Raw genomic sequence first — 17698 nt, 5'->3', positions numbered from 1 at the left:
AACACGCGCAACCCTAGCAGTTTCCCCCATCCAGCGCCGCATGCTTCGCTCAAGGACTCCTCCACACCGAAGGCCTCTTATCCTTCACGTCTCCATGCTTCTCGGCAACAAACCAACAACGTGCATGTGGAAAACAACAAAGCATTAGAGTTCCATTAGGACTTAAGCATGTAGTCTAAAATTAGGTTTTTATTTTAGTATAAATAGGCTTGTAATTAACACAATGAGGAGGAGATTTTTTGACGCTGGATTCACATACAAAATCACTGTGTAACATCCACCCACACACGATAGCCAAGAAGGTCCAAGCCCTTGTAAAGACTTTCGAAAAAATTAATAAAAAAGAGGTAGTTTTTTTTCTTTTACCTTGTCTGTTCGGTTTCTCACTTTGCATGTTGTATCTCCTGTGTTGTTTGGTGCGAACTGAACCCATAAGTTGCATTTTGGCCGATGAGCGAAGTGAGGCATTTTTTCTCGAAAATCTATTTCCTAGATCTGTGTTTTTTTTAAAGTTGATTTTTGAAAAACCGCTTGGATTTTGAACTATGAGAGAAGGATGCTCTTTAAAAATTTGGGTTTCGTGGTGGATCATCGCTGATGAGTGGCGGCGAGGCGGTGGTCACCATTCTCAGGCGGCGGCGCATGGCCCTTGTTCTTCATGTCTGAAGAACAAGGCAGAGGAAGAAGGAAATGGGAGAGAGCCTTTGGTTTCAAATGAGGCTAGAATGAATTTTAAAATGTTTTGTTGGCTTAAATATTGAACCCATCAGGAGATCCGCGTGCAACCCGACCCATCATGAGGGGATCCGCGTGTTTCTGTTGTTTTAAAGGGTAAATCGCGTTTTTGACCCTCCTGTTTTGAAAATTTCAATTTTAACCCCCAAATCCAGTTTTTAAACTCAATTTTTTTTTAAATTCGACCTTCAATCGTGGTTTTCTTTCGATTTAGTCCCGTTATTATTATTTTGCCTTTTTGTTAATTTTAATATAGCCATTTTTTATTATTATTACTTTATATATACATGTATTTTTTTCCCCTTATTTCATGACTTTTTATTTTTGTTTACAAATTATCATATGTATTTATATATATAAACGTTTCATCCCTTAGTTTTATTAGTTTTTTCTATAAATATTTTAATTATATATATGTACATATATTTTCTAGTGTTTTCTTTAACGTTATATGTGTACGTATCCTATCATTTTTATGTTGTTTTGCATTAAAAACTATTGTATTATTATTATAGATATATGTACTATTATTTTCTTTTACATTTATTTCTATTTTCTTTATTTCTTTTTTTTAATTCATTCTTGTATTCATCTATTTGTTTACTATACGTACATCATCATTATTATTTTCTTTATGTTGTTCATTTCCTTTATGTTTGTCATTGTTTTATTTTGTTTCCATCTATTCCATTGTAGGTATTCCATTTTCTTATTTTATCCTTACCTTATCTCATTTTTTATTTCCTTTATTTCATTTTTCATTATTTTCAATACCTTTTTAACATGATTCTTGACTTTTTAAGGATATTTTCAAATCAATCTAAGGTAAATAATTTTGGATTATATGTTACCTTTTAATTTAACTTTCAATTTTCTTAATTAAAGACAACTGGAAATTACACAGTACCGAAAGGGCAGTTCAAGGGTGCTAGCCCTTCCTTGACTGTAACCGACTCCCGAATCCGACACATCTCTGGTAAGACGCAGATCAGGTAAGAAATAGGGTATCCGATCAACCCATTTATTTTTAAATAAATGATCGGTGGCGACTCCAATCCACATTTTCCTAAGTCGAAGCCCAATTTCGGGGCCCAACGGAAAGACGGTTACGACAGTATTGAAAAGGTCTTTATGTTAATTTAGATATTAAATATTGATTCATATTTAACATTGAACATATTTATAAGAGTAACGAGTATATTTGATCAATTGATCAAGTTATTCATCTTTGTTCCTTTATATTCTTTTAAGTCATGTGTTCTAAGCCTACGACGAGCACTACTCTTCTTTCTCCTAACCCTTTCCCTTTAGGTAGGATTAAGATTAGATTTAAACTTTGTCAAAAAATACATACTTGCAATAGGATAATGTACATTATGAGTCATTAAATTATATTAAAATGACTCATTAAACTATATTAAAATAATTGTTTTGGTCATTAAAATTTCTAAAAATTAGAAAATGAAAATTAAATTTACCGAACAGCTATAAAATGTTTATCTAACTTTATCAATATATTAAAATATAATACTTAAATTTATCAAAATGTTATAAAAGAGTCATTAAATTTATTAAAATTTTAAGTATTATAATGTTAAATGATTGTTTTATAATAATTTGATAATTTTAAAAATTATTTTATAATTTTAAAAATTCAACGAATAAAACAATCATTTAAATATAATCTAATCATCTTTAATACATTCTATCCTTAAAAATACATATATCAAATTATGGATATGTATATATTTAATTATTAAATATATAGTAAAAATAAAGTTTAGGGAAAAAATCTTTTAAAAATGACAGATTTAAGTTATTTATTTTTATTTATAATTTAATTTATAAGTTTTAAACATATTTCTTTACATGTTTAAATTAATATTTAATGATTTAATTATTAGTTAGATTGATAAAAAATAAAGATTTAAATCAATTCAACTCATTAAAAATTTAAAATTATTTTCATATAATATTTTAAAAAAATTCTCATTAATTTGAAGATAAAATATTTGATTTTATTTATTTTTCTATTAGTTTGGAATAAATAAAAAGAAAAAAATCTTAATAATTTGATATTGAATGTTCATATATCTTGCATACGGTAGGGCTCAAACTCAGAACTTAAAAAATAACAATAATTACTTAACTAACGAGGTCGATTGTTCGTGTAAAATATTTATTTTAATGATATGAAAATTTGAGAAAATATAGTATCAAATTTTATAAGATAGATGAAAACTTAAAGGTAATCATCTTCTTCGGGGAGATCATTCTCACCATTATCGTTGCTAATCAAACCTCGTTTTCTTGCCTCACTTTCCATTTCTCAACTCTTTCTTCCCATTCAGCGCTGCCGTATGTCTCTTTATCGCCTTCTAAATCTTCCCGCCAGCTGCACACCATTCATACGTTACGTACTTTAATATAAATTATTCGAACCCGAATCAATTTTTATCAAGTTAAACTCCAATCCAAATAAACAAATCTAATCTTTATCATCCGGTTTGCTTACTGCTTCCGGCAACCAAGAAAGCTTGACCGTTACGATGCCATTGTTGATTATCCGAGTCATCCTTACGGTTCTTTATCTGGAATTCATGATCGAAGTCTTCTTGGTCTGAGTTATCCTCTTCATCTCCTGGAATTCTCGGACTCCCTGCGGAACAACAAAGGACAAATTAATATTATATACATAGCGTGTGTGTGTGTGTGCTTATATATGAAACAAAATAGTAGTAATATTGAACCTTTGAGACTCTTATAGCAAGTGTAGCACTGAGGGCAGAACTGGTTCCTATCACTCCTTTCATATTCATAACAAGCCCGGCAAACCGGGAAGCCACACACATGACAAGCCACGAGCACTTATCCGTTCTCCTTTTGCCCGATCTAATCCCCAGACACTTTGCACGTCCTCGTCGAAGATTGCTGGGTTGCTGCCCGATTCTGCACACCAGAAGATCATAAACAAGAAATAGATTTCGATAACATTTTTTTTAAAGGAGGAGAAGAAGAGTAGTTGTACCTCGTCGACGGCAAGTGAACCGAAGCCAGGCGGGGTGGTGGTGGAGGCCATGGCGGAAGGTGAATATAATATGAATAATGAAATTGGATGTTTTGTCTGTACCAAACTGTGAGTTGGGAAGTCGTGGGTTGCTTTGGCTTCAAGGCAGCGACGTCCTTTCATCTCTCATTGCCTCACACCAACATGGATATATTGAGAGGGAGGGGAAAGATTTTATACATGAGGTATGGATTCTTATAAAATATTATATGGATTTTTTAAAATTTTATCAAAGCGATCCAAATAGTGAATCGAAATATTAATTTAGTTTTATAGATTTCAAGTTCAAACATTTATGGGTTTTTTTATATATTTACGAGCAATGTAATTCAAAAATTATGAGTTTGAAGGAATCTAAGTGTGTAATTATCTTTTTATGCTATTTTTATAATACCTTTTAATTTAAGAGTTTACAAGACTTAAATAATAAAAATGAAAATTATGAGTATTAACGTATTTATATTGAAGACTTTTAATTTATTACAACAATAATTTAATACGATAATATCTTTTAATATAAGGGTTTACAAGATATAAATTATGAAAAATGAAAATTATGAGTATTAACGAATTTAAATTGAAGACTTTTAATTTATTACAACAATAATATTAATACGATATAAAATTTTAAATTAAGAAAATAAAAATGAGACAATTTAGAAATACATCATATGTATAGATTGATTTTTTAGTTTTATACATATTTATGGCTGTTAAATGAGTCAAAATAGACAACTGAGATTAATAGTAGGAAATTAAAATATGTTTATTAGAAAAAAAAATAAGGAGTTAATCTCAACCTTCTATTTTCACTAATCTAAATGTTCAAAATTTGTGTAAAACTAAAAAAAAATGTACGCTGCATAATTTGATCATGTACTATAAATATATATAGTCATGAGTTCATGGTTCCTTCTCTTTCAGTCCTACAATATCAAAAGCATAGACAGATGTTGTCTTCTAAAAGAAAAACATAAAGAACGACAGTGAAAATGCAAAAAAAAAAAAGCACGTGAAAAATGATAAAAAGGCAAGAAATATATTAATATATATACATTAATATTTTGCTTTCAATGAATTTTCTTACAATGCACATACGCTTGATCATCTCTCGTAAATTTTCTTACAGGACAGCTAGTTATTGAGTCATAATTAAAGCAATAATGTTAGGTAAACAATCCTATTTCTTACTTGAAATTCAAACGTATCATCTCTTCCTGCTTAAGGTTTAGCCATCATGCTGGTGGCGATGTTCAGTATTGCCGCTAGCTGTTTTAATCACGTGCTAAGACTTCAATCCTACTACTACGGGTGTACAAAAGATGTAATCAGATTAATCTGAATCGTTGATCTGATCTAAAAATCTGGATATCCAATCTATTTTTTATTTTCGAGTAATTCGGATATGATATCCGGGAAAAAAATTGGATAATCAGAACGGATAAATTCTAACTTTGAATTATCCGAAAATCGGGAAAAATGGGCCTTTAAATTTTATATAGCATTTAACCTAATAAATGAGTAATTCACTAACCCATTAAAATTTTAATCCAATAAAAAATAGGATATTTAATTATTTATTGTGTGCGAAATAATTAAATATATATAAAATATAATATAAGTATCGAATAAGTTGTATAAACTCAAAAAATATAAAATTTAAAACTAATTTTTTTGTCAAATTAAATTTTACATTTAGATCCGGATATTCATATATCCGATCCGAAAGTTCGTATATCCGAATTTTTTTTTGGATTAGATACGAATCACTATTTTAATTATCCGAAATTTCAGATATACGATTTATCGGATCGGATCTAATATCCAAATTTGCACACCCCTACCCACTGCCATGCAACCTTGAGCACATGATTAGCCATAATAGAATTGTAATAAATATTCAATGACCATGGTTATCTCATCGAGTTGGATACAGTTGATATGTGATAGAGTTCACAATGTTTATATGAGTACTGATTAGGTTTTGATCTCATTAGTGACGGAAGGATGTTGGTGATCGATCGAATTTATGTCCACACAGTGACGGAAAAATTGATCATATTGTGTGCTTTTGCATTATTAACTGTGATACAAGGATTCATGCATTCATATATCAAAAGAGTATCATTAGGCCATTATTGAAACTATTGTCACATTTATGAACATTGTTATTGTTTTTATAATGTTATTGCTATCATTATTGTTATTTTCATTGTTGTTGTTATAACATCATTATGTTATCATTGAAGTTATTGCCATTGTTATTTCTTATTGATGAATCATATCTTTAGAGATGTCATTCAATAATAATTTATGTTTTACTACCTCACTAAGCTATATAGTTTACATTATCTGTTTAATGTTTTTTCAGGACATCATTTATCATAATATGTGATTAGTATTGTGTGATAACGATGTTGTTTGGTTCACGATAAGTATGACTTTGAATGTCATGAAATCTGAAGTTCATGTTTGTTATGAATATGACAAAATAATATAACATTATGTCAATGATTATAAGATAAATAATTTATATGATTATGCAAATGGTAAGAAAATTTGATAAATATGATATGTGGTGGAATTTGGTGATAGAGTGTGGGGTGCTATCTTAAAAACTTTAAAAAAAATTAGAAGTTTAAATTAAAATTTTTGAAGGGTTTAGTTTAAATTTTTTCCCCAAAAAATTATGGTAAAACTAAAATTTTTGAAAATTTTGAGAGGCTTAATGAGAATTTTTTAAAATTACGGGAGGTTGTTTAATTAAGAACACTCATAAAATTTAAAGTTTAATACGAATTTCTAAAAATTTTGAGGGGACCAAATTAATTTTTTTAAAAATATGGGTCTAAATTATAATTTTTTAAAATATTAGGGGGCATGCATCCACTAGTCCCTCTTGTGTCCTGCCACTGAATACGATGACATGTTTGTAAGTATGATTATGATGATGAATGTGCTTAAATGAAATACAAATGATAAGAAATGAATATAAATGGTAAAACTAAGTGTATGTATTTGATGAAACATGTGTGAAATTGGTGTTATGTATTGGTTTGCTATTATATGTCATACACGTTGTATATAGCTTAGGACATATTTGACAATCATTTGAGCATGTTTAAAAATATGATTTTGATTATTTGGTGTAAATGTATTGACACTAAAACAAGAGGTATCGATGTCATATGTTTAATGAGAAATTTTAAACGATTATTTGATATTGATATTGATTCACAGTATTAATACTATACATGTGGTATCGATGCCGATTGATGGAGTGTCCTACTCATTTAGAGGGATCTAAATTCCATAATACAAAAAATTATCAGTACTATGGATCAATATTGACATTGTATACATATAGTATCGATACTGAATCAAGGTATAGGTACCAAATGGAACATGTGAAAAATAATTTAGTATTGGTACTATTCTAATATAGTATCGATATCGTATAAACTATATCAATACCATTAATTATGAATGTTTAAAATTATTAGATTTAGTCCTTAGATGTTGATGATGATTATAATGACTCCTATAGTAAGTTGAATTGCTTAATTGATCCATGATGTTCATGAATAAGATTGTAATGATCATTTTGTATCCGAAATCATAATTGATTAATTAAATATCAGACATTTGAATTTAGTTAAATGTTATAGATTCTATTTTTGATCAGTCTATGTAGCATTATCGATTTGATTTTTGACCAAACTGGATTGAGGGTTTTACAAAATTACGTTTAGATTAGGATTGTAATTTTAAAATTCGAAAAGTATAGATTAAAAATGATCAAATTGAGAAATAAAGATTAAATCTGAAAAAGTACATATAAACCACGGGGTGTTAGTAGAATTTCTTTTAAAACTCCGATTATACCCTTCTTTTATCTCATTTTCCGTCCGTTGTAGATGGCCCTTATTTTTGGCTCTCAAGTTCATTTCAGTGGTTCCATTTTCACCTCAAATTTCTCAGTCAAAAAAGGAAAGAAAAAAGGGGGGGATCCCCAATCTGATCAACAACCTCAAAAACCCTAATTTTCATATAAATCTGAAAAAAGCCATCCTAAACCCTAAAATTCTTCATTTCTTTTACCCAAAAGACAAAATTCACAAATCATAATAAATTCTTCATGGCTTCCATTCTGATGTTTACTTATTTTGTTTTACTTGCAGATTACAGAATCTTCACATTTCCCATACAGATATAAGCTAAAGGGGACGACTACGACTGGTTTTCAGAAGTTCTGAAAGCCGTTAACAAGGGATTCGACGATTCCGATGAGGTGGTGGTCGTCTGTGAAGTCAACCCTAATAAGAAGTCAAAATCACGGAACTCGTCGGTCAGGAAGAATGTTAATGTAGAAGACGATGATTGTATCGTTTTGGAAGGTGACCTAGAAAAGGTGGTGACCGACGTTAACGATAACCATGAAGATTCCGATGAGTTGTTTATTGTCGGCCAAAAAGGGCAGGTAGATATCAAAAATTTTAATCACTGTTTTCTTGTTTAAACCTTTTGTTTTGATTGGTTTTTGTGGCTAAGTACATCGGTGGAGTTTGTTTTTCTATGTTTGTTTTCTTAGAAAATTAGAACAAATCCATTTCTATGTGGTTTCCAGTAGTTCCTAGTGAAATGTGTGATCAGTATATGCTGAAGAAGGGAATATGGAGAAATAGAAATTAGTTGATTGACTTGATTCTTATTATTATTTGTTGATATCATTTTGTCATATCTATATGTCCTTGCAATGAGAGGGACAGTTGTCCTTGCTCGGTGTTGAATTTTAGGGAATGGTTATTGAGATATCTGGGTTTGTAAACGTGGATGTTAAAATTTATTTTTGCTATTTTTTTGGCATTTCTTGAATATTTGTTTTTTGTGTGTTTTGTTGTGGTTCTAGATCTTTTCTTTTTTGTAACATGTCTTCTAGGTCGTGCGATTTTGAATGTTCACGGCATTTAGATATTTGCTTTCAACCAGCTGCAGCACCATTGTTATGGGATCGTCAGTATGTTGAGCCGTAAGTGTCAACTTGGATGGCAAAAAGGTAAGAATTGAGTCATTGAAAAGTTATTCTGTTGCAGCGAGAAAATGTGTCATAGTCCTTTCCACTTGTCAGAGCTAGTTCACTAATTTCTGGAGAAAGGAAAGATCACGAGTTTTCCATTAGAATATTTGAGGTCTGAACTTGCTTCGAATTAAGCTACTTTGTCGAAGAACCAAAATTTACCTTTGTGCTTAGATGATCTCATGGGCATAATATATATATGTTCCGTTGGCATTGAAGTAGACCAAATGGTTCAAGCTTGGTACTGAAATCTGTAAGGCTTGAAACTATAAATGAAACCGTTAAGAGTTTTCTATTTGGGATATCTAGGAGCTGGTGTGGTATCAGGGGCATTTCTGGTTGCCTTCTTACTTGTTTACATTTAATGTTGAACCTATTCTTTTTTTTTCTTTTTTGCTTTACGCTTTCCAAAATGTTTTCTTGTGGGCACGGATTTTCGAATGGCTTTCTCATTTTTCCATATCATCTGTCTGCAGGTTGCATGCAGAGATTTCCCCCATCCACGGCATGATTGTGCTAAATTTCCTTTCAGATCAACCTCACATGAACAGCACTGTGAACTGGTAATATTTTTGAAACTTTTTAATTTTGAGATTCTTGATTGTTGCTCTCTTTCAGAGTTTGGTGCCCTTGAATTTAGCATCCGTTCAGATGTAAGCTATGAATGTTCTTTTTTAAACCGCAGTGTCATTGCTTTGTTTGCGACATGCAAGCACCATGTTGTTATTGGGGCTCGGGTATCTCTAGCACCGATCATTGTCATGCCACTGATAAAGAGGAGATTTGGAAGACTCTGCGGAAGAATATCAGGCTTGGGAGAAATGTTTCTGCACCTCCTGTCACTTCTCGTTCTACAGTAGTGCCCCAACAAGCTCCTCGACGTGATATTATTCGGTTGACAACACAAAATCACGTTTCTAGACCAACTCCTACTGTCACTTCTCATTGTACAGTAGTGCCCCAACGGAATCAAGTGCCACATCGGGACAATATTCAATTGAATACAAAAAATCATGTTTCTAGACCAACTCCAGTTCAAGCTTCTGGGAACTGCATACCACAAGATCATGACTTGATGCCATCCATAATTCGTGGTTCTTCATCATCTACCAGACATGGGATTTCATATAACCCGAGTGTGGGTAGCCGACATGTTCTAAATAAAAGCACTATTCAGCCACGTTTGGGTTCACGGGAGGTTCTAGGTGTGCATAATACTGTAATTCGAAGGGATCGGTATGTTAAGATTAGGAACTGGGGTTCCCAATTTGTCCCTTCCAACATAATGTCCGAAAGAGTTGACACTGAAGTTACCTCAACAATGAATCGCACCTCATATGTTCCGTCTGAAAACATTATTTCTGCTCATGCCTCACAGGTTCGACAAAGTCCTGCTTCAGTTACAACATCAAACGAAGAAACTCAAATCCCATTAACCGGCAAAAAGATTGTTTCGACGCAAGTTTAGTAACATATACACATCAGATCTCCTCACAGCCGAGTATGGACTCTGTTTTTACGAACTCAGCACCCTCCCTATCCTCAGCAAACAGTCGATGTGTTCCTCAGTCAAATGTATACGAAGATATCAATCATGTTCAGAATCAAAATCGTCCTGCAACACATAATGGATTTTCAGATTTTGACATTAGTTAGGTGGATGACATCGGTCAAAGCAATCAACCACCTTCTGCTGATTATGTACAATTTCAAACTTCAGGGTCCACAAGTGGGGAAGGACCATTCAACGTAAAAGAGGGAGATAAGTCGTACTACAATGAGCTCGAGAGCTTCCTTTTGGATGGCCATTGTCCTTCAGAAGGGTATCTTACTGCAGGACTTAATGCACCGTCTCCTCCCGATCATATATCTCTCGATACTGGTATGCTTTTCTTTGATATCGAAAGCTCTTGGGATCGTCTAACTCGTGCATAGCGGATTAGCATTTGCATGTGCATGTTCTAAAGAAGTAATCTGTTCATTGCTCTACAGTAGACCTTGAAAGAGAAGTAATCCACAGGTTGCTATTCTGCTGAGGGGAACTCGGACCTCGGATCGAATTGAGTTTATTTAGTTCATATAATCATCTTTAGAAGTATGACTCCCAATAGTCTGGAGTTGAAATCTTGAAATTGGCAACTATCTTTAAATTCCCTAGTTATGGTTTCCTTTGTTTTTAGAGCTTGAGGAGGCCGGATGATGTACAAGAATTTATGTCTAATGTTTCGTTTTGATTTCATTTAAATCAACTATAGTTAGAAAATTAGCATAATTGTTAATGTGTATTTTTTTTTCAAAGATGATTGATATTATTTTATAGTAATATGTTAGTATTATCGTTAAAAAATTAATATTGATGATCAAATTGAAATTAAAATAAGATTAAATTAAAATATAATATTAAGTATGATTTAAAAAAAATTGATTGACTGATTAAATAGAATAAAACTAATAATTAGGGTACGAAACCTGTAATTTACCCTATTTTATATAGTTATCTAATTACATAAAATATTATTTAATTATACAAAACATTACTCAATTACATTTATAAAATTATGATAATTTATAATATAATTTGATAATAATAAAATAAAATAATTTTTTAAATGCAATAAAAAGACTTTTAATAGGCATTAATAAATTAAAAAAATAGAAAAATGCCGAAAAGTGACTGAATTTGCACAGCTCAGAATTGGTTGGCTCCAAAGGTGTTACCTCTCTATCCATGTTTCAACGGTTTTGGATACTGAAACTTGCATACCTAGCTTAAAGCATTGCTGAGGGAGAAGAACAAAAAACAATGGCGCGGTGTTATCGCTTCTTTCACCTTTCTCCAATGCCATCTCGCTAGTTTCTTCCTCCTCTCCTTCCTCAAATTTTAAGGCCCAATTGTTTTCCGAATCGCTTCCTGAACAACGCATCGTCGTACTTTTTTATTATTTAATTTGCATCGTTGTCTTCCATTTTCATATCACCGTTTCTTTTGTTTGGCATTATCATGCAATTGATGAAGTTTTTTTTCCATCAACAGCTAGGGTCTGGAGCGGTCTCGGTGGATTTCTTGGCCTCCGTGGCTTCTTATCCTAAACCTGACGACAAAACTCGAAGCACTAGCTTAAAGGTTCTAATTTCTAGATTTCAAGCTTCCTGCTTTTAATTTACTTAATTTACTGATGTCAGCTCATATTTGATCAATGTTTCAATTTGACCTTCTTTCCTCAATTTTTCGGAGAACTTTCTAGTAGGCTATGTTACTTGGATTCAATAGTGTTGGGTTTTGGTAATGTATTTGAAATGCGTAATCCGGTCCGGCATGGTTATCATTCTCTGATGGATTTTAAGGTTAATGTTTGATCAATGTTTCAAGTTTCCCTTCTATTCTCAATTTCTTTAGAGAACCCCCCCCCCCTCCGGAGTAGGTCATGTTACTCGGACTTTTGAGTGTCGAGTATGAGCATGGGTACATTGTGACATTGGTATTCCCATCCAATATGGTTATCATAGTCGATCTTTTTCTAAAATGTATTTTCAGTGAGTAATGTATCTCATATTTGATCAATGTTTCAGTTTTCCCTTTTGTCTTCAATTCCTTTGTAGAACCGCCTAATAGTTTATGTTACTTGAATTCGTTAGTTCAAGTGTGGGTGTGTGTTAACATGAGTATTTATGTTTGACTACATTATGGTTACTTGGATTTTAAGTGAGTAATGTCGTTCACATTTGATCAATTATTCAGTTTTCCCTTTTGTCTCCTTCGTAGGCTATGTTACTCGAACTTGTGACTTGTGAGTGTTGGTAACACTAATATTTATGTCCAACACAGTTATGTTACTTGGACCTTTTTTTGGATGGATTTTAAGTGAGTAATGTAGTTCATATTTGATCAACGCTTCAATTTGGATTTTGTCTTCAATTTCTTTGTAGAATCTCCTATTAGGTTATTTTACTCGTATTTGAAGTGTTGGCTATGGATATGTTCTCGACATGTGTATTTTCATTTTTTTCTCTAAGTTTCTCCTTGTACTTGGAGAATCCTTGAACAGCCATATCCTCATATCCATATTCGGATGTGCATCAGACACCTTTGTTGTTGGACAATGGTACTAAAAGAAAATTCAAGAGCTTGAGCTATATAACCTGTAGGTTAAATTGATCAATTTAGCATCTGTTTTCACAGGTTCAAGGAGGTGGGAATGCTGGAAATGCCTTAACTTGTGCTGCTCGTTTAGGATTAAGTCCGCGACTAATTTCTAAGGTTGCCAATGACGCTCAAGGAAAGAGTATACTGGAGGAGCTTGAATCTGATGGAGTCGACACTTCATTCTTTATTGTAAGCCTTTTTGAGATGTTTTATAGATCATACTTCTGGGAAACATCCGTAGCCTACTATTATCATTGATTTTATCAAATGTTTGAATTGATCACGACTTTCCTGAACTCCACAAGTTAGAAGACAAGAAAATAACCTAACTTGGGTCGCCATATAGCAGAGACCAACCTGCAAAGGAATGTACTTTATTATACATTACTTTATCTATTGTACTATTTCTTGGTGAACCAAACAAATCTGTGTTATTTGCTCATTCATATGCCCTTGTTTTTGGCCCCTTAAATATTAAAGGATACATTTTTTTCCAGATGTTACCATCAATGAGCTTAATGCACTAGGCAACCTTCTATTATATAATACATATTTTATCTTATTGCCTCTAAATGTTTCGTTACAACCTGGACTCTCACTTAAATGTTTGGATTTCAGGTTTCTGAGGAGGGAGATTCACCATTTACTTATATCATCGTTGACAGTGAAACGTGAGAACTTAAGCCTTATCCCGTGCATCATATAATAAGTTATCCTTTGAGTGAGAAGTGTCTTCCCTTTGAGTTGGCTTAGATGGCTTAAGGTCACCTTCGGCCGGCTCTTGCAATCCTTTCTGTACAACGAGATTCATTTACATTTTCTTTTGGGTGTTGAAGCAAGCCACATTCTTAAACTCATAACAAGAACAAAAATAAGTATTGCTTATGTTAAAAAAATGAAGATAGAAATCAGGATGTTGTCTAATAATACAATACCTATTTCCTACATGATATTATGGGTTAGTTATGGGCTATTGACAGAATATTATGGGCCGTTATGGGTATATTATTGTTTAAGTTTAGGTACTCCTATACATGTATATATATGTATGCTATTAACAGAAAAATATAATAGAAGATTATTTCATTCAAAATATTCACATTCAATTGGTTGACACTAAATTTTCAGGAAAACCCGCACCTGTATTCACACCCCTGGTTATCCACCCTTGATACCGGAGGAACTCTCAATCGCAATTATTATCTGCATTGGATGGAGTGAATATGGTTTTTTTTATGGAAGACTATGAAACAGCTTTAATTGTTGCAGAAGAGTTACCTTTTCTTTTCTTGTTCTGCTTATGGTGTCAAGGCTGATGAAATTAAAAGCTATCATATTGTTAGAAGCTGTATTGCTCCAACTCTTCATTTTGCTTGAATTTTTTGTGTTCGGAACTTATTCAGAAACGAGGTATGGGGGATAGGACCCTCTCTAAATACATGGAAAAAACTTAGAAAAAAATTTGAACAGACCTGTATTAGATGCATAACCGTATTTAACACTCACACCGGAGTATGAGTAACATTGTTAGGAGTATGAATTGATTTAATAATGTATCTTTAATATCCAAAATTTTTAATCTCTCATTAGTAATATTCATCAACTTGGTTCCTTGGCTGAAAAACTACAAAAAGTGAAAACTTTCTTAACTATTAAGTGGCTCACAGGATTGTGACCAATTTGTATTCAAGTAAAGTCTTTCCCCTACGTTCTTCATCATTACTATCAACTGATAGCAAGTCAATAGCATTTTTTTGTATGTTTCCAGTACAGGCAGCTCGCAGTAATATTCCAATATTAGTCGATGAAGAAAGGAAAAGGGAAGGTTTAGATGATCTTCTGGATTTTGCTAGTTATGCTATATGCTCGGCAAAATTTCCGCAGGTAAGTTGATCTTTTGATGTTTCTTTCACATTGAAGTTTTTCCACAGGTAACTTAGTTTGTAAGCATTTGACAAAAACAAAGAAAGTTCCCTACAACTCTTATTCAACCTCCAGAGGATCATTCTTCCAGTATCTTTTATAAGTGATGTCATCTACCCATATCTTTGGGAACTTATTTTGTCAATATCAGTTAAATCTATTTTAGTTATCCTTCTTTGGTGTTCTGGATATTTAGTTTTGGCCTCGTTCTTTAATCTTTAGTTAAAAAGATATAATACATGTGCATTGCTGCTTATATTTGTTAATTGAGTTGATTTTTTTTGGCACATGTTATGAACTTCCGATGAGAAAGGCATGGACAGAGGCTCCATCTGTTCCAACTTCCAAGTGCTCTTCTTTCCATGCTTCTGAAATTGCCAAAGTTAAAATTTGTGATCGTGACATTGGGTGAAGATGGATGCATAATACTCGAAAGAAGTGTAAATGGTAAATATCATATGAAATGGAACCCAAAATTGATATTTTTTTACATTTTTTACAGGTCTTCTCTACTATTTTTGCAGGTGGTTCCAATGCTGAAGAAATTGATATTCACAGTTCATTGGAATCATTGAAGCAGAGAAAAGATGAAAGCAAGACCATCCCAACATGTATCTCATCGGTAATATACAAAGCTAAGGACTTTATATTGACTTGCATATTTTGGTATGGCAATTCAGATTGTGGAATCAGATATTTGCAAATATCCGATTCATTTTTTGTGGATTTAGATATTGTGGACTCAGATGTTCAAACTTCCATTCGCTGCGGATAAGGAGCGGATAGACACACTCGAATATCAATTATCTGAATCCACATTACTTATGCTGATTGTGGATTCAGATATCCGACTTTGACCCCAAATTACAAAATGGAGAATATGTTTGCTCCTAAGGGGATTCAAACCTTGGTCATCCAACTTTTAGCAGATTCAGATATTCAAAATATGATTTAAAATTTTGAATTTGTATTTTTTGCTGATTCAAATATCTGGCGGATAGTAATGCTCAAATCATTTGCTGATGAAAAACAGATTTGAATTCAGATAATTCAGAAATTGCAGATATCCTACCCTCTACGATCCGTATACATATAATATCTCTAGGGCTTATGTTTAATCTGTATAGGTCAGCTATGACATGTGATCTGCTGTAGGTGGGAATACAGTTGCACAATGTGAACTTCACTTTCTTGAATCTTTCTCTAGATTTGTGTTCTTAGTTTAGGACCATGTCTTTGATTGGCCTCTTTCTATTTTGCACCATGTTACTGTGAAATTTTATTTTTCCTGAAGTACTTGTGTTTGACTCTCGAGTCTGATACATATCTAGACGTCAGCATGGGGATATGACACATCAAGGGTCCTTCAAATACATTAGAATATTAGAAAAAATTGAACGTATTCATACCAAGAATATACTCATCGAACTATCACTCCAGAGTCTAAGTAACATAGCTTTTATCTGTTCTCTATTATAGTACATATTACCATACATGGCTCATCTTATTGGATCATTGTTAAAGGTAGTTCATATTTCTGGTATTTTAGGAGTTAAAGTTTCAAGTGGAACAGTATAATCTCTGACTTGATCTAATTTTGCTCGAATCCATGTTAAAAGTTCTCTCTTTCGGCAGCTTGTTTGCATGAGTTATAGGGAGCTACTTCCCCGGCTTTTAAAATCCTATTCTCTTATAACCTGAAATTGTGAACTTCTCTTACATCTTCAGATTTTTTTTTTCTTAGCTATCTCACTTTGTAGGAGGTTGCCAAATTGAGTGCAAATGGGATAGGATCAGTGATCGGTCGGTTATTTATCGGAACAGCTGAAAAGGTTCAATCATCAGAACTTGTCGATACAACTGACGCCGGAGATGCATTTATAGGAGCAGTAATTTATGGTACATTTATCCATTGAAACCTCATTTCTCTGCAACTTCCGTTTTCTGATAGATTCTTTGTTCATTGGTAAACATATATATATATATATATATTAATATTCCTGAAAGTTGTTTACAAATAGGTAGCAAATAATTTGTGTATTAAGGTTCTCATATGTCTCATTATCAACCATCCATTACGTAAATGCCCAACTTTTAACTACCTATAAACCCGGAAGAAACATCGGATTCTTCAGATCAGATCAACGATCCATTGTATTCAAATATAAGATGAACCATCAACAGTTTCATCAGTTAGGTTTCATCTCCTGATGGTTGAACAACGATATATCCTTATCGGAAAGTTTGCCGCCTCACAGCTGAACTATGATCTTACATTTATTTCTATTAAATTCTGCGGTGTCGTGCACTGATCCTTTCATTTTCTATCTATTGATTAAGCCATTTACGAGGTTGACGATGATCCATTTTTTGTTCTTTTAGCTCTCTCTGCAGGCATGCCACCGGAGAAGATGTTACCATTCGCCGCTCAAGTGGTAAACAGTTCTACCTTTGTTAATTAGGTGCAAATTTTCTTTTTCTGATTGCTAGGAGTATCAGATAAGGAGATGTTTTATCTACCAACTTTTTGAGGCTTAATTGCAGGCTGCATCTGGCTGTAGGGCTTTAGGAGCCCGAACCGGTCTTCCACACCGAACCGATCCAAGGTTGGCGACCTTCTTGTAACAAGTTCCGAAATGTCAACTTCGTTAGAGGTGAAGTATATGGAAACTTTTCCCGACAATCCAGAGTATTGGACATTGCCATAACAGAGTTTTGTGAGCTTTACATTTATAAAGAGCAAATGATGGTA

The 17698-nt window shown here is 32.9% G+C and overlaps 1 protein-coding gene and 2 pseudogenes across 1 annotated transcript; 2 read left to right on the top strand and 1 right to left on the bottom strand.

The window, feature by feature from the left end:
• Window positions 1–3814, bottom strand: part of LOC120165472 — a 21711-nt pseudogene extending 17897 nt beyond the window's left edge.
• LOC120165471 lies at window positions 3813–11087 on the top strand. Its single transcript, XM_039174979.1, has 4 exons — window positions 3813–3822; window positions 8020–8282; window positions 9356–9442; window positions 9565–11087. Exons 1-4 carry the CDS (start codon window positions 3813–3815, stop codon window positions 10345–10347), a joined length of 1143 nt encoding a protein of 380 aa, XP_039030910.1. The 3' UTR covers window positions 10348–11087.
• Window positions 10383–17698, top strand: LOC120165470 (annotated as a pseudogene).

Source organism: Hibiscus syriacus, unplaced genomic scaffold, assembly GCF_006381635.1.
Source record: "Hibiscus syriacus cultivar Baekdansim isolate YM2019G1 unplaced genomic scaffold, ASM638163v2 tig00111582_pilon, whole genome shotgun sequence".
Taxonomy (NCBI): Eukaryota; Viridiplantae; Streptophyta; class Magnoliopsida; order Malvales; family Malvaceae; genus Hibiscus; species Hibiscus syriacus.
The sequence above is the reverse complement of the archived record's forward strand: the minus strand, read 5'-3'. Positions and strand labels throughout refer to the sequence as shown.

Bases quoted from the DNA above. Each gene is read 5' to 3' on its own strand.
- LOC120165471 (XM_039174979.1), top strand. The intron at 8,283-9,355 runs GTAGATATCAAA...ATCTGTCTGCAG, and splicing joins TTGTCGGCCAAAAAGGGCAG to GTTGCATGCAGAGATTTCCC. The intron at 9,443-9,564 runs GTAATATTTTTG...TTTAAACCGCAG, and splicing joins ATGAACAGCACTGTGAACTG to TGTCATTGCTTTGTTTGCGA.